At 41.5% G+C, this 23664-nt stretch overlaps 1 protein-coding gene across 1 annotated transcript in view; it reads left to right on the forward strand.

Moving 5' to 3' along the window:
* The window catches only part of LOC310986735 (gamma-glutamyl hydrolase), a gene marked incomplete at both ends in the record, with an annotated part of 42695 nt that extends 32552 nt beyond the window's left edge, over positions 1–10143 (forward strand). Inside the window, 4 exons of the mRNA XM_083972793.1 lie at positions 6513–6619; positions 8191–8281; positions 8381–8518; positions 10022–10143. Coding sequence (XP_083828919.1) covers positions 6513–6619; positions 8191–8281; positions 8381–8518; positions 10022–10143 — 458 coding nt within the window. The remainder of the gene's footprint in view (positions 1–6512; positions 6620–8190; positions 8282–8380; positions 8519–10021) is intronic.
* Between the last annotated feature and the right edge of the window lie 13521 nt (positions 10144–23664).

Here is a 23664-nt window from a genome sequence, read left to right on the forward strand (position 1 = left end):
GAACAACAGCAGTAGAAACGTGCGTACGCCAGCTATGGAGTTGGCGTGGGCCACCGCACTTTTCCACGGTCATTTCACTTTTGATACATCTGAACGTTGGCGTGGAAAATGACGTACGCCACTTTTTTGTGCGTACGCAACATTGATACATGAGGCCCCAGATTTTCTTTGTGCGTACGACAGTTTCTGGATTTTGGCGTACGCCATGTTTCAGTATGAAATCCACGCAAGTATTGATACATGAGGCCCCTGATGTGTGTGAACATGAAGCCAGGTAGTGTGACTCTAGCCTGATAAACAAGAACAAGATGTAACTGCTGAGTTCTCTTAATCTGTCAGTTAGGTTTGTTACATTAGATACACGCCTGATCAACAACACACACATCATGTTGCTTATCACATTGAGAACATGCATGGACAGTGGTTGGCCTGTCCACGTCACAGGTAACTGGCCAATTATCTTCTATCGTGCGAAAGTCCAACCTTTGTACGGAGCAGGCCCAGCCCAAGAAGATACATGTGAACCATTTCCTGAAATCAGGGCTCACTCCTGACAGAGATCCTACGAGAGCTCTGTCACTCCGAGCCCAGCACTGATGTACTTTATCTGTGACCTGAGTAAATTCTACTTTCTTGGGCTTTCAATATAAGAATCGCAATAACAATATTTGTCTATAGGAGGTATAGAGGTGACATGATTGAGGTGTATAAACTTGTACATAAAATATATGACCCCACAGTGGAGCCGGTTGTTAGTTTCTGGAATAATAGTTATGAGCTAAGAGGGAACTCCTTAAAACTCCTACCAAAAAGGTGTCGTTGTGACAAAAGAAAATATTTTTTTGCACTCAGAGCTGTAAGAGTATGGAACGAGCTTCCTGAGGACGTAGTACAGGCTCCGTCAATGAACTCTTTTAAAAATAGACTCGATCAATGTTGGTCAAACAAGGACTTTTTATATAATTACAGGGCAAGGGTATGAATTATTTTGTTTCGTGTTTGTTTCTTTCTCTTTCTTGTTTTTGTTTTTGTTTTGTAGTTTTCTTGAGCTTTTTGGGGATTATTCTGTTATATGTATTTAGTGATTATGTATGGGTTGGTATATTTGTGTTTAATTTTTGTATGTTGTTATTTATTTGAGTCTGATGGAAAGGATTTATTTCCTGTATCAGATATTTTTCATTAAATTTCATTAAATCTCATTAAATATGATGATGAACACAGTGACCGCTTCAGCATAGGCTCCACCCACAACCACTCTGAGCACCACGAGTGACAGGGCTGAGGCCTCAGTACAGATCACATCTCAACTGATGTGATCAGCAGGATAATTTGCTCTTTAGAAGTTTTTCTAGTAGGACTCCTGTAAAAGGAATCCCCCCTTAACTGTCTAAAACAAACAAATGCTTGTAAGGCTCTGCACTAGACTAGTTTAGAAATGCCTGAGGAAGCTATGCTTCAGGCTGGTTTTCTAACAGAGTTTTCTAGTGGGTAAATTTTTGAAGATCCTGTAAAGCAAGATTTTACAAAAAACATTGTATATATAACAACACAATTTCTAAGAACATGTAAAAGAAAAACCACCAACAACACCAAACTATGTGGTATTGAATTGTGGAATTGGATTGTTAAACTTCATTGCATTTCATCATTTCTGAGTTGAGCATTTTTTGGGCAGGTCCCAAAAAGGGGAACCAGTAACACACTTGGACCCTAACTTACAATATCCCCTCCCCAACAATATAACAGTATAAAAGTGTGGAATCTATTGGCATCGGCAGTTTCCTACTCATCCTCAAATGAAAGTTTGTTAAACAGTTAAATTACTAATAACTGTGTGTCTGTGTGTCTGTCGTCACTGTAGATAGAACAATTATACATAATTCAGACCAAGCTTACGTGTTACATGTGTTGCTGTCAACACACCCGTGACTGCAGTGACCTCCCCTTCCCTGCCACATATGTGTGGTGGCCAAGTGGTAAGGTGTTGGTCTCGTAAACCAGAGATCATACCTTTGTTCTGCTTCATCTGCATGACATGCAGGACAATAGAGGTCTTTGCTGCTTCGAGGTTTCACTAATATCTCCCACTGCTCACACACTGTGGATGAAATGCAAGAACCTATCATCCTGAAGGAGGGTTGTGTTTGAGCGGTCACCTGTAACTGAGGCTGTGAACATGGAGAAGAAACTCACCATGACATAATCCACCATTCTCTTTGTTTAAGATGTAGTTTTTTTTACCAAATGTCGATTCAATAAAGTTATGTGTTGCTGTCAACACACCTGCAGTGACCTCCCCATTCCCTGCCACATAGGTGTGGTGGTCAAGTGGTAAGACGTTGGTCTTGTAAAGATCATGGGTTCAATCCCCATCCATACCTTTGTTCTACAGCTGTTACCTTAATAGTTGAGAAATGACCTGAGGACTTTATTGTGGACATAAAGGACAGAGGTTGTTAGGAGCAGCTGCTGCTGCATTCACAGGTTTAAATAGTTACAGGAAATCCACTGCAGCTCGGTCACACAGGAGGCTACCGGTGGATGAACACATGTCATTAATGCAAATATCATCGTTGTTTTCTGTTGGTGGCACCAGAAAAAAAAATTGTTTGAAGCTTAAATGTTTGTACATCACTGTTGTTATTGAGTTTTAGAAATAACTTTATTGAATCGACATTTGGTCATTTGGACACATAGTTCAGTGTTTTTGGTGGTTTTTCTTTTACATGTTTTCAGGAATTGTATTGTTATATACACAATGCTTTTGTAAAATCTTGCTTTAGGATCATTAAAGGTTTACCCACTAGAAAATTATATTACAAAATCAGTATCAAGTATAGCTTCCGCAAGCATTTCCAAAGTGAAGTATTTATTTATTTATACACAATGTTTTTGTAAAATCTTGCTTAAAGCGATCCGGTCATTTTGGCTAACTTCTTGTCAGCCGATGGAGTTAGCAGTCCCCGCCCTCGTCCCTACGTCACCACATGCACGCGCATCCCTTGGCTGCACACACAGAGAGGACCGCCCCTTCATGCCGTTTTCTCTCCTCATTGGATAAAGGTTGTAGGATACAAGGAAAGTTTTCTCCTCGGCTTACAGCAGAGCAGAGTGACTGACAGACCTGTGTTTCGGACCAACACTCTATATAAGTGATTGCTGTCGGAAGATATAACTATTTAAGACTTATATTAACACAAACATTCAGCTTACTTCTGCTTTAACAGGAAAATTTACCCACTAGAAAACTCTGTTACAAAACAAGCCTGAAGCACAGCTTCCTTAAGCATTTCTGAACTAGTCCAGTGCAGAAGCTTACAACCATATTTATTTACTTTAGACAGGTAAGGGGGGATTCCTTTTACAGGAGTCCTACTAGAAAAACTTCTAAAGAGCAAATTATCCTGCTGATCACATCAGTTGAGATGTGATCTGTACTGAGGCCTCAGCACTGTCACTCGTGGTGCTCAGAGTGGTTGTGGGTGGAGCCTATGCTGAGGTTGTCACTGTGTTCATTGTCATACAGCCTCTTATTAGGGTCCGGGCAGCTAAGCTGCCAGGACACTATTGTATTCCTAGGACTTCTTCTTCTTCTTCTTCTTCTTCTTCTTCTTCTTCTTCTTCTTCTTCTTCTTCTTCTTCTTCTTCTTCTTCTTCTTCTTCTTCTTCTTCTTCTTCTTCTTCTTCTTCTTCCAAGGAAGTCATACTTCCTATGGGCGAAAACTCACCAAACTTCACAGAAACATCCAACCCCATGCCAGATTCACTCAACTCCAAGGACATGTGCCCCCCCTCGGGGGGCACAATAAACATTTAAATTTTAAAACTTTAAAAATTCCTACCAAACCAACGGTAGATGCTACAGTTTTGAAACTTCACCACAATGTAGCCTCAACTGCTGAAACTTTTGTCCACTTAAAGCAGAAGTAAGCGATCCGGTCGTTTTGGCTAATGCTGCGTTCCAGGCAGGCTTTTGAAACCATAAATTACAGCTTCAAGTCACAACTTACGACTTTGTAGCGTTCCAGGCAACCCACTCGTGTTTTTCCGACCTGTTTTACCTGTGAAAGTGCACTATAACGGCCACTCGTAACTTCCGACCCGTGAACTCGTACCAGATCGAACTGGTACGACTTCACAGGTCGGAAAAACACGACTTACAGGCTGCCCTGAACGCACCATAACAGTCCTCGTCCCTACGTCACCACATTCAGGCGCATCCCTTGGCTGCACACACAGCCCTTCATGCCGTTCTCTCTCCTCATTGGATAAAAATTGTAGGATACGAGAAAAGTTTTCTCCTCGGTTCAGATCAGATTTTTGTTTAGATAACAGAATTTCTGACATTTTGACCATTTTCGAAATCTGCCTTGACAACAGCTGCCCGGGCATTGACTCCCTGAGTCGATAAATGAAACTACACAGCAGGTGTCACTACCAGCCAATTAGCTTAGCGAGTTAGGAGCTGGTTCTTGGTGTCAGAGATTGTGAGTTCAAGACCCAGCAAGGATGATGATGATGATGACAGATCAAAATGTCAGATGTCCTCAACACGAAACACAAGACAATTGTCCTAATGGTGGCATCACAGCAAGCCTCTAAATTTAAAAATCCAAATAGCTTGGACTGGACCATGTGTGAAGGCTCCTAACATCTTAGAGTCACAGTAGATGTTTAACAAATACATATCATTATTTTACCTCAAAAACTGATTTTTCTTTTTACTGTGGTTTCAAATCTGCCTGCACGACAGTGAATGGCTTACTCAATTTGTGAAGCCACTGTTGCCTCTTGTCAATTAGCTCAGTGCGACAGACAATGGTCTTTGGTTCCCGAGGTTGTGGGTTCAATCCTCAACTGATGCAAATTGAACATTATAAGGTCAACTGTTCTGTCTTCCTATTCTCCTGTTTGATGCTCAGAATTGCCTAAATTTGCCCAAAAGTAGCCCGGACCCGACCCATCACTGCGCAGCAGCTATAATCTTGTACTATGTTCTTAGTTAACTCAAAGATAGTTGTGGTTTTCACACCTCATGGTTTGTGACTGATTTTCTCTGATACCTGCACCAACTCACCTAAGCACCACAGTACAGCTTCTCATTGTTTGTAAAGTAACCATTCATAGAAGATGAGTACGCAGTGCATTAATGATTTGTATTAGACAGTCAGTTATTGAGCTTTAGAAATAACTTTATTTAATTGACATTTGGTAAACAAAAAGAACAACTACATCTTTAAAAAGGAGAATGGTGGATTTATGTCTCCATGGTGAGTTTCTTCTCCATGGTCAAAGCTTCAGTCACAGGTGACCCCTCAAACACAACCCTCCTTCAGGATGATAGATTCTTGCATTTCATCCACAGTGTGTGAGCAGTGAAAGATGTTAGTGAAACCTCAAAGCAGCAAAGACCTCTTCAGTCCTACGTGCTTTGTCATGAAATGTAGACCCAGACTGGATGATCCTGAGGTATTTATAGTGTGACCACATAAAGTCACAGAGATTAATTATCTCCCTTATTAAGGTTACAGCTATAGAACAAAGGTATGGATGGGGATTGAACCCATGATCTTTGGTTTACGAGACCAACGCCTTACCACTTGGCCACCACACCTTCTCTGGGAGGGAGGGGAGGGGAGGTCACTGCAGTTACAGGTGATGTAATGTAAGGTAACGTAAGCTTGGCCTCAACTATGGTTTATTGTTCTACAGTAACGACATACACACAGTTATTAGTAATTTAACCGTTTAACAAACTTTCATTTGAGGGCGAGTAGGAAACTGCCGATGTCAGTGGATTCCACATTTTTATACTGTTATATTGTTGGGGAAGGGATATAGTAAGTAAGGGTCCAAGTGTGTCACTGGTTCCTCATTTTGGGACCTGCTCAAAAAATGCTCAACTCAGAAATGATGAAATACAGTTAAACCACATTGAGAGAGACTGTGGTTTTATTTTACTTCCTGTTGTTTCAATTCAATACCACATTGTTCTGTGTTTTTGGTGGTTTTCCTTTCACATGTTTTCAGGAATTGTGTTGTTAGTGTTTTTGTAAAATCTTGCTTTATAGGATCTTTAAAAGTTTACCAACTAGAAAACTCTGTTACAAACCAGCCTCAAGCATAACTTTCTCAAGTATTTCCAAACTATCACAGAGGCATACAAGCATGTATTTATTTGAGACAGGTAAGGGGAGATTCCTTTTACAGGAGTATTGCTAGAAAAACTTCTAAAGAGCAAATTGTCCTGATGTGCCGATTAGTTGAGATGTGATCTGTACTGAGGCCTCAGCACTGTCACTCGTGGTGCTGAGTGGTTGTGGGTGTGGGTGGAGCCTATGCTAATGAAAGACTCTGACACACACGAGGCTGAAGGAACCATATGGATCAGTACAGTCAAAATGATCAGTGAAGCTTATTAACCAAAAATGTCAATGTCCTGTTATTAACTTCTGTTCATCTGCTTTTCTCTCCCGCCTCCTCCACACTGATCCACGTCTGTCCTCCAGCGGCCAAATCCAGCCGTCTGTTCCAGGGCTTCCCCAAAGATCTGCTGCTGTCTCTGTCCGAGGAAAACATCACGTCTAACTTTCACAGCTGGAGTCTGTCCATCCAGGTCTGTCTCTCTCCTCTTTATTTAGCAACTAAAAATCTTAACTGCTAGTCTGAGGTTAAAGGCATGGATGGGGATTGAACCCATGATTGTAGAGCCCTCCAGGATCCTCAACATGAACCTAAGAAGAGTGGTATTCCAGATGTTCCTACATGTGGTTTAAAACCAAGGGGGCAGTTGTCGGTCTGAGAAGTGAAGCTCACTCCCGCGTTCAAAAAACTGCAATCCCCTCGGCCTCGGCTTCCTCTGGGGGCTGGTGTCAGAAGGGAGCATTCTCCATAGACCCCCATGTTAAAATCGCCGACTTTACATCCTCAATAAACATGATCAAAGCCTGGTGTCAGAACGTTTTTTGGTCTCAATTGATAGTTTCTACCCCCGCACACACTCTGAGGGGGGTGAATTTTTTTTTTACTCTACCGTTTTACTGTTATTAGGTTAAAACTCTGGCCAATTAGGGCGCAGAAACGTTGAGTGACAGGTCGGGAGCGGTCCGGAGACAGGCTGCTTCGAGGCCAGTGGGCGGGTTCTCGGCCGGCCAATCCAACATGGCGCTGTTCAGGCCGCCATATTTGAGTCACAAAAACGACTCACCTAAACCAATAGGTGACGTCACGGACGCTACGTCCATTCTTTTTACAGTCTATGTTTAAAACACAGGTTAAAGTAAGATTTGATTATTTCTCTTCTCGTCTTCACGCCTTTTGTTTCTCATAAAAAAAAAAAAAAACGATCTCCTGATGTTTCCGACACAGTGTTGAACACATCATCATATGTTTAGTGTGCTTTTTATTTTTAACATGTTCATTCGTCCTTTTGATGAGATGGATTTGACATTAGATGTTTTAAGGCATGAATGGGGCTTGGGTTGTACAAGTCTGTGAAGATCATCATGTCACTGATGAGTCTCGGTGTGTTGAATTTGAATTTGAATTTATTTATTGAGGATAGCCCCTTGAGATGAATCATCTCATTTTCGAGGGGGTCCTTCCACAAAAAGATACAATGATACAATGTCAGGTAAAGAAATAAAAGAAAAACAAATACATTGAAACACATTACAGGACTTACATACATACACACACACACACACACACACACACACACACACACACACACACACACACACACACACACACACACACACACACACACACACACACACACACACACACACACAAGACAAGGCTCTCCTAACCCCAGCTAATCCACAAACGGCCAGATATCAGAATAATAATAATTGGGCTCAGCTGTTTTGCAGGTGAACGAGTGGCGTACAAAACTGCACAAGATCTTATCATACTTTCTTAAATTTCAAAGGCAGGGATAGTGATCAAACCCATAAACTTTGGTTTATTGGACCAAGACCTTTTCACTTGGCCACCACACCTCTTTTGGGAGCTGCACTGAGGCGGATGATGATCAGGTGGTGACGATCTCAGTGTCAGGGTTTGAACATAGGTTAAAATGCCGTGTGACAGGTAAGTTAACATCTCTGTGGTCCAGTCTGTGTGGTGTCCAACATTCAGGGTCAGAGTATCTGATGCTACATTAACGCTGTGTTTGATCAACAGAACTACACCAGGAACACTAAGCTGAAGAGGTTCTACAAGATCCTGACCACCAACAATGACGGCAAGAAGGAGTTCATCTCCACCATGGAAGGTGACGACCGAGACAACACCCCCATTACCTTCAGCGGTTCACCTTTAATTAGATTAATAATTCAGATTCAGTGTGACTGTGTCTCCTCCTTCTCCTCAGCTTATCGTTACCCGTTCTATGCCGTCCAATGGCATCCAGAGAAAAGTCCCTTTGAGTGGATCGACAAGTCAGGGATGGTTCACACCACCTCCTCTGTCAAGGCCAGTTTCTACACTTCCTGCTTCTTCATCTCTGAAGGTAACAGCTTTTCACCTGGACATCTCCATCTCCTCTCTGTGTCCTCTCCTCCATTACTGTGTCCTCCATCTTTGTTTAGGAAAATCTCTGAAATTCACTAATCTCACTAATATAATCAGTTTGTCTGAAATATTCTATATACTATCTATATTTATTATAAATCTTATTTTTTCCTAAAAATCACAGAATTTTAATGTTGAGTCATACCTCATACTAAGTCTGAAACCCTCTCAGTTAAGTTTCTGTCCTGGGGCTTTCAGTCATGCCACACAAGCTTCACCTACAGACAGTTCAATAATCTACTGTGCTAGGGGTTGCACGACTTCAGGTTTTTAAAAGTCGACTCTAATGTTATGAAAGTCGAGTCGACGTCGACTAGTCGTTGATGACGTCATTCATATTTTTCCCATCATAAATCACAGGAGGAGGGAAATGCTTTGCAACAATCTGTATTCACTGACAGAAGCTCATGCACAGAAATTAGTCCACAGAACAGCAGCTTTATAAACAACAAGCTGTAAATCAGTTTGGTTTTTTGTAACATACACTCCTATAGGCTACAAGTGCAAAAGATAATACTGTAGCTACTGTCCATTAAACAATTAGGGAGGAAAACGACACACAGGCCTCGTCACCATCACAGTCCTGCTCAGTCACACTTTTTTCCTGGTTGGTTGTTGCTGTTGTTGGTTGTTGTTGTTGTGCGCGACGTAAACCTGTCGATATGAGCGGAGTTTTTTTTTTTTTTTTAATTGCCGGCAGCGCGGACACACTGCCCGCGGAAGCGCAGCGCCTCACAGGCGCTTGGCTGATCTCAGGCAGCTGCTTCTCCTGCTCTCTCCGCGCCGGTCAAACATCGACCCGTCTGTATCTGCTCGGTTTTCCACACACAGGTCTGTCTCTAGCGCTGTATGGATGTGTGTCTTGTGTGCAGACGCAACTGACAAATATCTATAGACGGACAAGCAAACTTAATCATCATTTTATTTTATTTTGAAAATTGACCGGATTCTCTCGCCTTTTCTGTGCCTGACTTCCTGTCTGGTACGCGCTCGTTCTATCCAGCTTGACGGCGCTCGTATTTTTTTCATTCAGCGCACTCAGCTGTTGTTCCAAGCCGCTACTCTTGGACTGTCACATGATCAGCGACTAGTCGACGTCAAGCTGAAAACGTCATTGTGGAGCAGTAAAGTCGACTAGTCGATTAGTCGACTAGTCTGTGCAACCCCTATGTGGAACTAAAGATTTAACTTAAATCTAATTCACATCAGTATGTGAATGATGTATCCTGTTTGTCATCTTAGAGTCAGTTAAATATTATTTTATTGTGATTTATTATCAGGTCACAGTATATGTGGTTTATTTGAACTGAAATTATACAAATAACAGCTCTGACGAAACTTTGCATTTCATCCTAAAGTGGCTTTAATGAAAAAAACATCATTAAACAGTTCCTAACTAAATCCTTCTTCTGCTTCTTCTTCTTCTCCCCGGTTCCTGCAGCCATGAAGAACAATCACCAATTCTCCAGTCTTCAGGAAGAGGAGAGAGCTCTAATCTACAACTTCTCTCCGGTCTTTGCTGGTGTCCATGCTGTCTTCATCCAGAACTACTATTTTGACTGATGGACGCCTCTGAGCAGGAAACAGACCTGAGATCAGTCTCATCACAAACATCTGTAAATCCAGTCCACACTGTCACTTCCAGCAGCCTCTGACGTCACATCAACACTCAGCAGTTTATCTGATCTGAACAGTAACATGAACATAAATGCAAACGATAACTTGAATGTGCCAACAGTGGAAACATGGTCGTGTTTTATCTGTCTAATATCATAAAACAACGAAATCAAACAACATCTTATATGGAAAATATATATATTTATTTTTGTCTCATGGTGAGGTTAAGGTACAGAGTCAGACCTGTGTCAAAATGAATAAATGAAGATATACAGATTCACAAGTGCATTTTCTTCCGTTATCTTATCTTAACTTATCAGACGTCTCCTTCTTTCAGTCAGTCACAGCAGTTTGTTTGTGTTTTTGAGGAAAATTGTAAATTCTTTAAAACATACTGTATATTTGTGAATTACCATCATATATTATCATATATACTATCATTTAGAAATATTTGTGTGTACATCGGAGACACATTTGTGAACCTTATTAATTTATATGTTGATTCTGTTCCCCTTTATATAGTGAGAGATATTTTTGTGGAATCAGGCATTTACATATAAATCCCAAAAGACATCTGTGAATCCCTATGTGTGTATTTGTTCATTCTGACCCTGATGTGAGTCCGTACCTCGAGTCAGTTCTTCAACAACCAGAAACCACAGTGACAACATTCACTCTGCATTTATACATATTTATACATTCACAAGGTTCACATTTAGGACCAATAATAATAATAGAATGATGAATGAATGAATGAGAATCAGTTATACAGTCAACAGTTCTCTAAACCATGTTACAGTGTCTGACTCCTGTATGATCTGTGTCTTATTTTCTCTGCTGTTCATCCTCTGCAATCATAAACTATTACAAACCAAACCGTCTCAGACTGTCAGACATATAACATTTGTAATTTCATATCCACTTTGTTTGTTTTTGTGTTTGTGTTTTTTTGCTTCTTTACACAAAATGGCCTAAATAAATAAACAAATAAATAAAATCAATTTTCTTTGTTTTTATTAAAAACAAGAGATTACCTTTATAAGTCTGGGAAAAAAATGTCTTATCTTAAACGAGGGTGTTGTCCTATAAATACTTGAGGTCTCTAATTGATCAAAGGTTGACCCATGACCCCAATACATCCACAATCAGCACAGACCTGCAGAGATCGTATTTCCTGCACAGACTAAATTTAAATACGATTCTGAGAGTTTTTTCTACACAGCATTTATCAAGTAATTTCTAACTTTTTGTTTAATCTCATTTTATTGAAACCTTGCAGTACAAACAAAAATCATCCAAGGTAGTTTGTATATAGCTTGTATGAGCAGTCTCCACTAGATGGCACCATGACTCCACTGAATGTCTCCATATGGTCACAGCGGTGAGTTCACTGTCAGTGTGAAGAGACTGGACTCACAGGGTCTGAGCAAAAAGTCCAGCAGAGCAACATTACGTAAAACAGTTAAAACACCAGTTTCCTTCTTCAAGTCTCCACTCAGAGTGTTTAGAGGAAGATCTGGATCCTGAACACAACAGATCACTGTGTCTGTGACTGGTTTAGACAAACAATGACCTTGTGACCTGACTTCTCAGTTACAGTTTTCAGATTGACATTTGCATCATTTTGTTTTTATTTGTCTCTTTGTGTCCATGAAACAGTTTTTGGGAGCGTAGGGAGTGATCCACCAGTCCATGACTGAATATTCAGGTTAGGATGCTATTGATGATGAATGATCAGTCTTCATGGAGGCGTGGTGGCCAAGTGGTAAGGCGTTGGTCTCGTAAACCAAAGATCATGGGTTCGATCCCCGTCCATGCCTTTAAGAAGCCTGGTGTCCACTGACGCAGGGTTTACTTTGGCTAACACTGGTCTTATGGGAGAAACAAAATGATCCACGAGCACCACGTCGTCGTCATCTATGTGTGAGTATGAAGAGGACAATGTTAATGGCATTCATGTTCACACACACACACACACACACACACACACACACACACACACACACTTCCATGCACAAGTGTTCAGTCATGAACATGGCTGGCCCCACACCCACTATCATCACTGTGAATTTACCTGCACTGCACAACGTTTATATTGAGAGAGTGTGATAAAGTGTGTATACAGTGTGTATGTGTATGTGTATGTATGTGATGCAGCTGCTGCTGTATTTAACTTAATTTTCATAGAGAAACCAGCTGAAACTGCAGATGTATGGTTTTCACACACAATCTAACAAACATACTCTTACGTTTTAAAACAGTGAGTTAATATCAATGCTAGCTTGATTACTAATGAGAGAAGAACAGGCTGTGACTTCAACTGTTTGTATTTCAGTACACAGTAAATTTTCCAGCTTGTAACTGCTCTCTGATCAGTTCTCACTTATTATAAATAATGATCTGTGCAGTGTTGCACCCTGCTCCGTTGTTTCTCTGACATATTCACACTCTCCACTGAGTTTGTGCAAAACAGGAGACTTCCCATGAGGTGGGAAGTGACCTCTGACCCCAGAGGGTTGTTAGTAAGTCCAGACAGCAGGAGAGAGTGAAACAGCTGGATCAGACTGAACGATGAGAAAGTGAGTCCCACTGAGTCCAGCTCCATTAGAGCTGATTTATGGAGCTCATTAATTATTCAGGCGAGAGAACAGGGACCAATAAAGTTTAATTTAAGAAGAACGACGACACTCAACTTTCTCATACATAGAGAGGGGTTTTCATTTTCTCTGCTTCAGCTTCAACTACACACACGCAGCAGGGCCAGTTATGTCACTCATCCAACCTCTAAATACCACAATATTAATAACAACGACATGACATTAAGCAACACATGTACATTTACAGTAAGGAGTTAAAACCTGAGGAAACGTTACAGTAATATTCCATACAGTATAAAGGTAGCCGCCCTGCTGGACTCTGTCTGGTGTTACAGGCTGTAAGTCGTCCGCTTTGTATTTACTGTAACACTGCAGTGTTATCAGGAGCTCCCTCAGGTGAGGCAGTGTGACAAAATAAAAGTATTTTAGATTTAAGCCACACAGACTCATTCTCATTCATTACAGACATCTCTTAATGATCCACTTTAAAAACAGTTACCCTGATTTTCAAAACAGAAACTATTACAGTAACCCTCACACACCTACATAAAACCAAATCACTCCTCCATCTGTTTAGAAAAGACATTTTAATCTGTTGGTCACGAAAATAAAACAACATTACGTAACAGAAAGAATCTAAAATGGTTAAATAGACTAACGGAATAAAAAGTTTTAATAGCAAACGGAAAATGAAATAAAAATAGAGCTAAGAGAGAGAGAGGGAGAGAGAGAGGGGAGAGGGATTATTGGTAATTGAAAGATAAAATGGTAATCATCCAGAAGGGGCGAGAGATTAGAGCTCTCCTTTTTCATTTAAGTGGCAGCACATGGGAGGGAGAGAGAGAGAGAGAGAAAGAAAGAGAGAGCGAAATAGAGAGAGAGAGAGAGAGGCGCTTGGGGACGGTATGAGATTGAGCAGGAGAACAAAGAGGGAAAAGTGAGAGAGACGAGTGGAGAAGAGAGATCTGCTCAAATTTCACTTTTCTTCCTCTCATCCTTCTTCATAATAGAAACTGTCAAATCAGAGACGACCTGCTCCTCCACTCATCTCTCTCTCTCTCTGTCTCCTTCTCTATGTAGTCAATCTACTCATCTGTCTGATCAGCTCATCATGTCCCACTCATTCATCAACAAATCAATTTAGAGGAAATATTACAGGACAAAAATTTGTTTTCTTGCTCTTTTTTTGCCTTTGCTGCTCCCATCATTAGTCTTGTGAACTCACATCTTGATTCTCTTGTCAAAATTTGTATTCACAATCAGTTTCTGTTTTTTTCCCAGTATTTTTTCTAATCTAATCTAATTTTACAGATGTGAGGGGAAAAAAACCTCTGAGTTTACATCATTTGTCCATTTTCTGACAGAAGCTTTGTCATCAAGTAAACATAAACTCTATGTAAAGATAAATCCATGTGTTTAACTGAAGCTCAGTCTGTGGCTCATGGACACAGGAGGAGTGAGACCCTCCTCCTCCTCCTCCTGTCTCTTTCTCTTCCTCTCTTCATAGATTAAGCAAGATGAAGAATATCCCCTCTCTCTCTCTCTCTGCAGGTTTACAGAGCAATGTCTCTCTCTCCCATCCTCCATTTGTCTCCACTGAGGACGACTGAAGAAAAATGCCACCGAGGAGTATTCTCAGTTTGTCTCCTCCTGTCTTCTTCTTTCCTGCTCCTCACACATCTTTACATACACTTTGCACCTTTCTTTCTGAGCAGCAGCCTTGAAGCTTCAAAAATGTGAAATGTAAAGAATGTGCAAATACAACTCATGGATCAGTGTGGTGGTTTAAATGCTGAAAGCCAAAACAATAGAAGCAGGGGCATAGATACATCACTGGGTACCATTAAGGTGAGCACCACAGCTCCTTACTTACAATCCATGAAATGCTATTAAATGTTTGAACCTATTGATTTCTTTTTTAACGATATTACAGGTATGGATGGGGATTGAACCCATGATCTTTGGTTTACGAGACCAACGCCTTACCACTTGGCCACCACACCTGGGAAGTTATTTATCTTCTATTTAAAACAAAATGCATTGTAATGAATGGTATTCAGGCTCAGAGAGCACTGACACATCCTCTCTCTGGTTGGTGTGAAAGATTCAACCACTGACAGCTCCAAAGCTCCACAGAACCTGTAGATCGTCTCCCTTGTCCTCCAGCGCCAGACTTTCAGCTCCTTGTGGTTCAGTAGTTTTACAGCCTTGTCCATTCAACTTTGTGCTCCTCAGCTAGTTCACTATATAATGGTTCATAAAGGAGCATTTCACCATAGGCCTTTTCATACTCACAGGAAGATTGTGGCGTCCGCTGATGGTGGATAATTTTGTTCTTCACATAAGGCCAGTTTTAGTCTATTAGAACCCTTTGTCAGTGTATGAGGAGCATTGAGGGGACCAGGTTTTCTTAAAGGCATGGATGGGGATCGAACCCATGATCTTTGGTTTACGAGACCAACGCCTTACCACTTGGCCACCACGCCTTCAAAATTCATTTTACCATGGTGATCCAGAGGCTGGTGAGGTGGTGTTTCTTGGTGCCTTGAAGTTGAATACTTTACATAATGTATTTGGATTTTTTCTCCTTAGGAAGAGGCCTAGTACACCTTGACTCATTGATACTTTATATTTTTTATGATAGATAATATAAACTGACACGTATTAAAAAAAACCCTCTGTCTCCCCACTGTAAATAGAAAATGTAGCTACATCAGAACACACTTGAAACAGGGGTGGAGGGTGTAGTATGGTGTGGTGGTGGGGATGGTGGTGGTGAAGTGGGGGAGGGGAGGGTTGATGGGGGGTTGAACTGGTGGATCACTTCCTACGCTCACAAAAGATTGTGCTAAAGCAGATTCTTCTTCTGTTGTGCAGGTGTGGAGGCTCCTCGTCTCCTACTGTGTGATATCATATGTCAGAGCTGTGCACAATCAAAAGCTGCTGCCTGCATACTCAGCAGGTGTGTGTGTGTGTGTGTGTGTGCGCGCACGTGTGCATGTATATGCGTGTGTGTGTGTTAAATGCCAGCCCAGAGAGAGGATGAGAATTGGAAGCAGGTTGCTCATTTATTTCTGAGCAGTGGGATTGTAGGAGAGAAAAGGGAGGAAATGCTGAAACAGAGGGAAGATAGAGGAGAGGAAAAGAGAGGAGGAGAGAGGTGAAGAGAGGAAATGAAGCAAGCAGGAAGGATAAGTTGAGGACGGGAAAAAGGAAATGGAAATGGGAGATAGAGTGGAAATCAAAGCTAAAGTGGGGAGAGGTGAGAAGGAGGAGGAGGGAGGATCTGCAGAAGTCAGTGGAGCATTCAGCCCCCTCCCCCTCCATCATCAGTCTTCACAAGACAGAGGCTCCTGCTCCTCCTCACCTGTTCATCGCCATCATCATCATTGTCACCATCATCATCATCATCATCATCATCATCATCATCATCATCATCATCATCATCATCATCATCATCATCATCATCATCATCATCATCATCATCATCATCATCTCCAGAAGTTATGAAGATAGCTGTTTGTGGTGTTTAAAAATAACATCACTATCACATGTTTAGATATTAAATAATGTAGCCTACTGTTAACTTAGCATTAGTCTTTAGCTGGGTCTGTAACTTTTTGACATCCCCTGAACCATCTCCAGTGTGTCGTGACTTTTTGTGGCGCATGTGTTGTCAAATTGACAATGTTGTTTTTTTAATTTAACAGACATTTGTGTCTCTGCTTGGGTTTTCTCTAAGCTGCAGCATGTTGACCCTTCTGGGCCACTGTAGCCATGTGTTAAATTAGGGTTAGGATACCAATGTATCATTGAAAAATAATCACACTATTTATTCAAAATTTTGTTGTAGGGCTGTTCTCCATGTCCTCCTCCTCCTCACCCTATCCACACGGTCCACTTCTTCACAGATCATTAAAGGTAAGGACGGATAGGCGGATGGATGGGTGGAGGAAAGACGAACAAACACACACCAGTGAACATGCCTAGTCTATTTAATCTCTTTGAGATGACACAGCGAATCCTAATCTGTCTGTAGTCTGTATTTTCTAAAATGTTATTTGGCCTCTCTGTTCTTTTGTGGTGATGTTAGTGACATTAGGCCACACCTTCAGTCCTCCATAGTTTTGGTCCTTAATGAAATGTGAACAGGTTTGTTATATTAACTGTGTGGTTGAAGTGAAGAGGGCTCAAAGATGTCAGCTCATTGATGTAGCATAAGGTAATCATGAGGGTACAAAGGACGACTCAGTGGGATGAACCACTTCACCTGGCGCTGCAGATTAATTAATTATCAGTGAATCAGTCGTTAGCAGCTTGTGCTGGTTAATCAACACTGACTGGTGAAGACAGTGAACTTAAAAGTGTTTCCTCTGTCTCTATTTGTTGTTCTCTTCTTGTCTGTGTTACAGTCCTCCGCAGCCCCATGAAGCCTCTGAGAGAAAAACACACAAAACAGTGTGTGTGTGTGTGTGTGTGTGTGTGTGTGTGTGTGTGTGTGTGTGTGTGTGTGAGTGTGCCTTAAGGGTAGTAGTGGTAATACACAGAAAACAGTGTCCATTATTGCTATATGAAACCTTTTGACACATGGGAGAGAGCACACTACCTTCATGTTGGGCTGTTATACTTCACACACACACACGCACACACGCACGCACGCACGCACGCACACACTCGTGCACACACACAGCCTGTTCAATCTGCACAGAAACGCACATTCCCATTTGCATCACGCTGAGCTTTTGTATAAAACATAAACACACAATTACTGACAGGCCTCCTGCAGTGTTTCTTCCCTGAATTTGAACTGCACACACACACAGACACAGACATACATGCACACACACAGCAGCTTTCATAATTGTTGACGGTTATTATTATTGTGTGACACTGAAGCTGAGTTAAATTGTGTTTCAACAAATTTGAAACAATGAGTTTGTGGTGAAGTCTGACAAACACTAGAGCTGACACACAATAACACACTGGCAGCAGCTCCACTGACTTTTAGTAACCTACTCCTCTTTTACTTCTCAATTTATCTCTATTTGAACATTAGTTATTGTGTCTGTTTACAGCTGATGAGTTGATCAGGGAATGATTAGAGGAAAATCATGTAATTCACCCAGAGCCCAATAGACTACAGTGTCAGATAAAATAACTTGTGATGATTTTCTATGAAAAAAACTTCAAACTTGTAGTTGTGATCATCCTAGAGCTACATGGATGATTACAGTGGTTATAAGTGTGTTATTAGGGCCCGAGTACACCAGGGGCCCTCGGACCCTATTGTAATCGCTGTGCCTTACTCATGCTCAAAATCTCACAAAACCTTGTGTCAGGTCTGGTGAAAAATGTTGTGTTTTAAAGTCATTTGTTAAGGGGTACCTACGCGTACGTGGAGTCCACGTCGTCATAACAATTTTAAAAGGATTGAGTCTGCCTCGAGTATGTGGGGCTCTAATTATCTTAGTTTAGTAGGACATGAGCAAACAGTAGGTAGCTTTTTAACTTAAAGGATACCATGCTAGCTCACAATAGTTATTTTAACTGCAACCAAAGGCTAAAGTGAAGCTAGCAAAATATTGTGTAACTGAAGCTAAAGTGGGAAGCTAGATTATATAATTTATGTAAAATTGAAGGCTAAAGTGGGAAGCTAGAAAACCAGGGTGTCTGAAATCCTCTGTATTACAAGATTCTTCCTGAATTTGGGAAATATTGTAGCATAACAGTTACGTGAATGTTTGAGGGTCAGGCTCAACCAGTGCACCTCAGCAGCTTCAGCTGACACCAGTCATCAGTCACAAATGTCTTTTTGTTTGGCCAACACAACTCTGATCTCTGGATCGTTGTGCTCAGAGTAAGTGTTTTTCTTTGTGACTCTGTGTGGATTAATAAAAAGCTCAGATTTCTTGGACTGGAGCTTGAGGTGAACAACAGTGTGAAGAACCACTACCACAGCACAGCTGATTAAATGACACCATGGTGACATGTGGTTATATTAATATACTGTACCTTCCGCTAATCTGACGGTGGGCGTCTCCACAAAGCCCCGAGGACGACTTCAGTTCAGCTTTAAGAGTTATTATATCCATATGTGCTGCATGTTAATCTGGACCCTGGTGTGATAGCCTATGTCTTCTAAGCCTCGTGCCACCCTCACACTCACACTCACAAACACACACACACACTCACAATTAGCCTCCCACTCAGTGTATTCTGCCTTTGTGTAACTCTTCTCAGATGTGTATTGACACGTTCCCTGTAACATAATCCTGTAGGAACTCCTACGCTTGGCTCTTTGGCTGATTATTAAAACGTCACATCACATTTGACTCCAGCGTCCGCGACTGACGAGGATTTGAAGGATTACAAACACAAAAGCAGCAAAACATGATGCAACATTTGGCACCAGTTCAGCTAGGTGAGTCAACACACACACACACACACACACAACCACACACACACACTGTATGTATGAAGACACTGTGTTCGCCATGAGTTACAGCTGAACTTTAACCTTTAACCTTCAACCCCTTGTTGGTGCATTATGGGTCAAAAGTTACATCAGAGTTTCTAAAACTCTTGAAGAATAGCTGATGCTGCTGTGGGTGCTAATAGGGATCCTAATAAAGAAAAGAAAAGAAAAGAAAAGAAAAAGAACCAATCAGAGTGCAACACAATGATGTCATAGTGACTTTTGTGAGATGCAGGTACAAGTTGGTTTACAGTGAGTTTAATGGGAGGTGCAACATAAATGAGTGGAATTATCTTCTGCTGCTGCTGAAGAAAAAAACTTAAAGCTGATTTAATGCTTCATCCTTGGATAAATTGCTTTTCTTATTAAATAGAGTTGTTTTTCTGTCTGTGCCTCCTCACAGGTGCCGGTTCAGCCTCGTTTCCGAGTTCATCTCCTCTAAATGAATTAAACCGTTCACTTTTTCCCCCCCTCTAATTGAAATGAATCCTCCAGGTTCATTTTTTTATGGAATAGCAGCAGATGTTAATTTAAAATCAGTCTATAAAAGGCTGGAGGAGGGGCAATCCCTGGGAGATCAGAGAAACCAGCTGTGTGTGTGTGTGTAAAGGCTGATTGTATCTCCACATTCGTCATGTTTAAGTTGTTTAATGTTTTAATGGCTCCTCAAATTAGGTTTAGAAAAAAAATGAATAAAAAAAAAAAATTCGGAGTTTTCAATTAACTATTAAGAACAAGGTCACAGTGTTTCCTTCGGTTTTGAATAGTAAGTGGTTTTTAATGAACAAATTCACCTCTAACCTTTTAGATATAAAATGTCATCAAGGCATAATTTTATCTGAGACCTAATTAGTAAACAGTTTAATCTAGCTATTAAATTTATTATTTAGGTTCCTCTTCCGTGGTCAGTTCCTGGGCTGCACTATGTGAGGTCACACTGACCTGAACCTCTGACCCCTGTCTTTTACCACCAAATTCTCTTTGATGGAGAAGAAGAACCTGCTGTAGCACAATCTGTTGGGAGCGTAGGGAGTGATTCAGGTTAGGATGCTATTGATGATGAATGATTGTTTTTCATGGAGGCGTGGTGGCCAAGTGGTAAGGCGTTGGTCTCGTAAACCAAAGATCATGGGTTCGAACCCCGTCCATGCCTTTAAGAAGCCTGGTGTCCTCAATGCTCCTCAGACAGCGTTACTTTGGCTACACTGGTGTTATGGGGAAAACAAAATGATCCATAGCACCAAGTCGTCATCATCTATGTGTGAGTATGAAGAGGACAATGTTAATGGCATTCATGTTCACACACACACACTTTCATGCACAAGTGTTCAGTCATGAGCATGGAGACACACACACACCTGCATGGCTGGCCCCACACCCACTAAGGTATCATCACTGTGAATATACCTGCATTGCACAATGTTTATATTGAGAGAGTGTGATAAAGTGTGTGTATATAGCGTGTGTGTGTATGTGTATGTATGTGATGCAACTGCTGCTGTATTTAACTTAATTTTCATGTAAAGGAACCAGCTGAAACTGCAGATGTATGGTTTTCACACACAATCTAACAAACATACTCTTCCGTTTTAAAACAGTGAGTTAATATCAATTAATATTCTAGCTTGATTACTAATGAGAAAAGAACAGGCTGTGACCTCAACTGTTTGTATTTCAGTACACAGTAAATTTTCCAGCTTGTAACTGCTCTCTGATCAGTTCACACACACACACACACACACACACACACACACACACACACACACACACACACACACACACACACACACACACACACACACACACACACACACACACACACACACACACAGACTGATCACTGAATGAAAATGTTCTCAGTCTGTACCTGAGATGAATCCTCTTCTCATTCATAATTCATTCCTGGATTCCCCACTTACCTGCTTCTGGTCCATCTCCGTCATCCTGCACGACTGCTTCCACCTGCTTCCACAGTCATGGCAATACGGTTAAATCACCACCACCTCTGTGTTTTTGGTTTGTGTCTGAACCTGTGTGTCCTACTACAAAGACTGTCATGCCCCCCACACACACACACGTTCTGCTCCATCCTGAGGCTACTGCAGCAGGAGGTCAACAGAGCCTCACCTGGACCTATTGTGCTGCATTGTGTGTGGCTGAATCAGAGCTCGCACTCTTTTCTCTCTAACAATATTACATTGCACTAAATTATTTTCTTTTCCCATGTTATCATGGCTCCTTCTCTAGGGGAGACCCTCAGGTCTATTTGTGGGAGGGGTGTGTGTGAGTCATTATTCAGGAAGCATTCTGAAGGAATGTCTTCTTCCCCACGTACTCCTCACAGTGTTGCGCCTCTGCTTTTGCTGTGACTGATGTGTCCAGCTGAAGTCATCTTTATCCTCTATTTAGAGGAGGTAAGAGTCAGGTGTGGCTAAGGATCATCATCATCATCATCATCATCATCATCATCATCATCATCATCATCATCATCATCATCATCATCATCATCATCATCATCATCATCATCATCATCAATTATGACAGGAGGGGACAGGTCCATGTCAGGATGTTTCAGTCTGGACCAAACCCATCACCACTGCCTTCATTTACATGTGATTAAAGCAGAAGTAAGCGATATTTTTGTGTTAATATAAGTCTTAAATAGTTATATCTTCCGACAGCAATCACTTACATAGAGTGTTTGGACCGAAACACGGGTCTGTCAGTCACTCTGCTCTACTCTGAGCCGAGGAGAAAACTTTTCTCGTATCCTACAAGTTTTATCCAATGAGGAGAGAGAACGGCATGAGGGCTGTGTGTGCAGCCAAGGGATGCCGTGAATGTGGTGACGTAGGGACGAGGACCAATTATCCATGACGAGGGCGGGGGCTGCTAACTCCATCGGCTGACAAGACGTTATGGTGCGTTCAAGGCAACCAGTAACTCATGTTTTTCCGACCTGTGAAGTCGTACCAGTTCGATCTGGTACGAGTTCACGGGTCGGAAGTTACGAGTGGCCGTTATAGTGACTTTCACAGGTAAAACAGGTCGGAAAAACACGAGTGGGTTGCCTGGAACGCTACAAAGTCGTAAGTCGTGACTTGAAGCTGTAACTTACGGTTTCAAAAGCCTGCCTGGAACGCAGCATGAGCCAAAACGACCGGATCGCTTACTTCTGCTTTACGTAAGTTCTGTTAAATTTTACCACAAACATCCATCAAACACGTTCCACTGTATGTTTGTCAGAGCAGGTTGTCCAGCTCTACCCACAAAGTTGCGTCGACATTGACCCCAAAATGTTGTTGTTGATGCTCAGACCTGCAGTTTCATGTTGGTTTAGACTCCTCAGTGTGTGAGATTATCTTTGGCCGTGACCTCTCCACTAATACACACAGCAGCACACATAACATCATAAAGTTTGGACAGCAGCTCACTGGGGAACCGTGGTTCTACACACACACACGGTCCTACCCACAGTTACTATTACGCACACATATGCACACATACAGTATAAACACACACGCGCGCGCACACACACTGTGAGCGGCGGGGTGCTTCATTAGTCCTGGTTAATAAAGTGTAAAGGATTTTCATTAGTGCTGACGAGCCACCTGGCTGAGGACAGAGCTGACTGACAAGAGGCAAGAGGTCAGAGGAAGAGGAGGGTGGTGGTGGTGGTGAAAGAAAGATAGATAGATAGAGGAGAAAAAAAGACACAAGGAGTCAAGATTATTTATAAACCACTTTAAGTAACTGTAATCTTTGCCCTATCAGGGAAACAAGAGAAAAGATTTGATGGAGAGAGAAAAGGGTAGGCTATATTTGGAGAGAATAAGAAAAAAAGAGGAATAATAATAAAGGAGGAAAATGAGGAAAAACGGAAGCATAAAATTGACAGAGTGAGAAATATGGAGGAGATGGGAAGATGAGATGATCAAGAGAGGGAAAAGAGGAAAAGGAAAAGCTGCTAAAGACAGGAGGGATGAAGGACAGCAAGAGACCAAAATAAGGAATAAAGGAAGGACGAAGGTGGGAGAAAGAAGATGATTAATGAGGGAGGGGTGTCGGCAGGGTCTGTGAGAGGTCTTGGGATGGAGGGATGAAAGACTAAAAAAAGAGGACAAATAACTGCTGCTGCTTTGGTTGACTGAGATTGGTCCAGAGCATGTAAACAAGCAAACATGCTAAATGCTAACATGTTAGTAGTTGAATGCTCCTGGGCTTAAACAAACACTGAGAGTAAACATCTGCAAACCTACAAATTAACTTGCAAAAAACTGTAACCAAACATCTACAAGGTGCTAATGCTTGTATAAATCAAGCGTAGCGTTAGTTCTGGCAGGCCATGACGTCAAGCTCTAATCAGCACAGCATAGCTGTCTTCACTGGTGCAGA

This window comes from Trachurus trachurus (assembly GCF_905171665.1).
Source record: "Trachurus trachurus genome assembly, chromosome: 5".
NCBI lineage: Eukaryota > Metazoa > Chordata > Actinopteri > Carangiformes > Carangidae > Trachurus > Trachurus trachurus.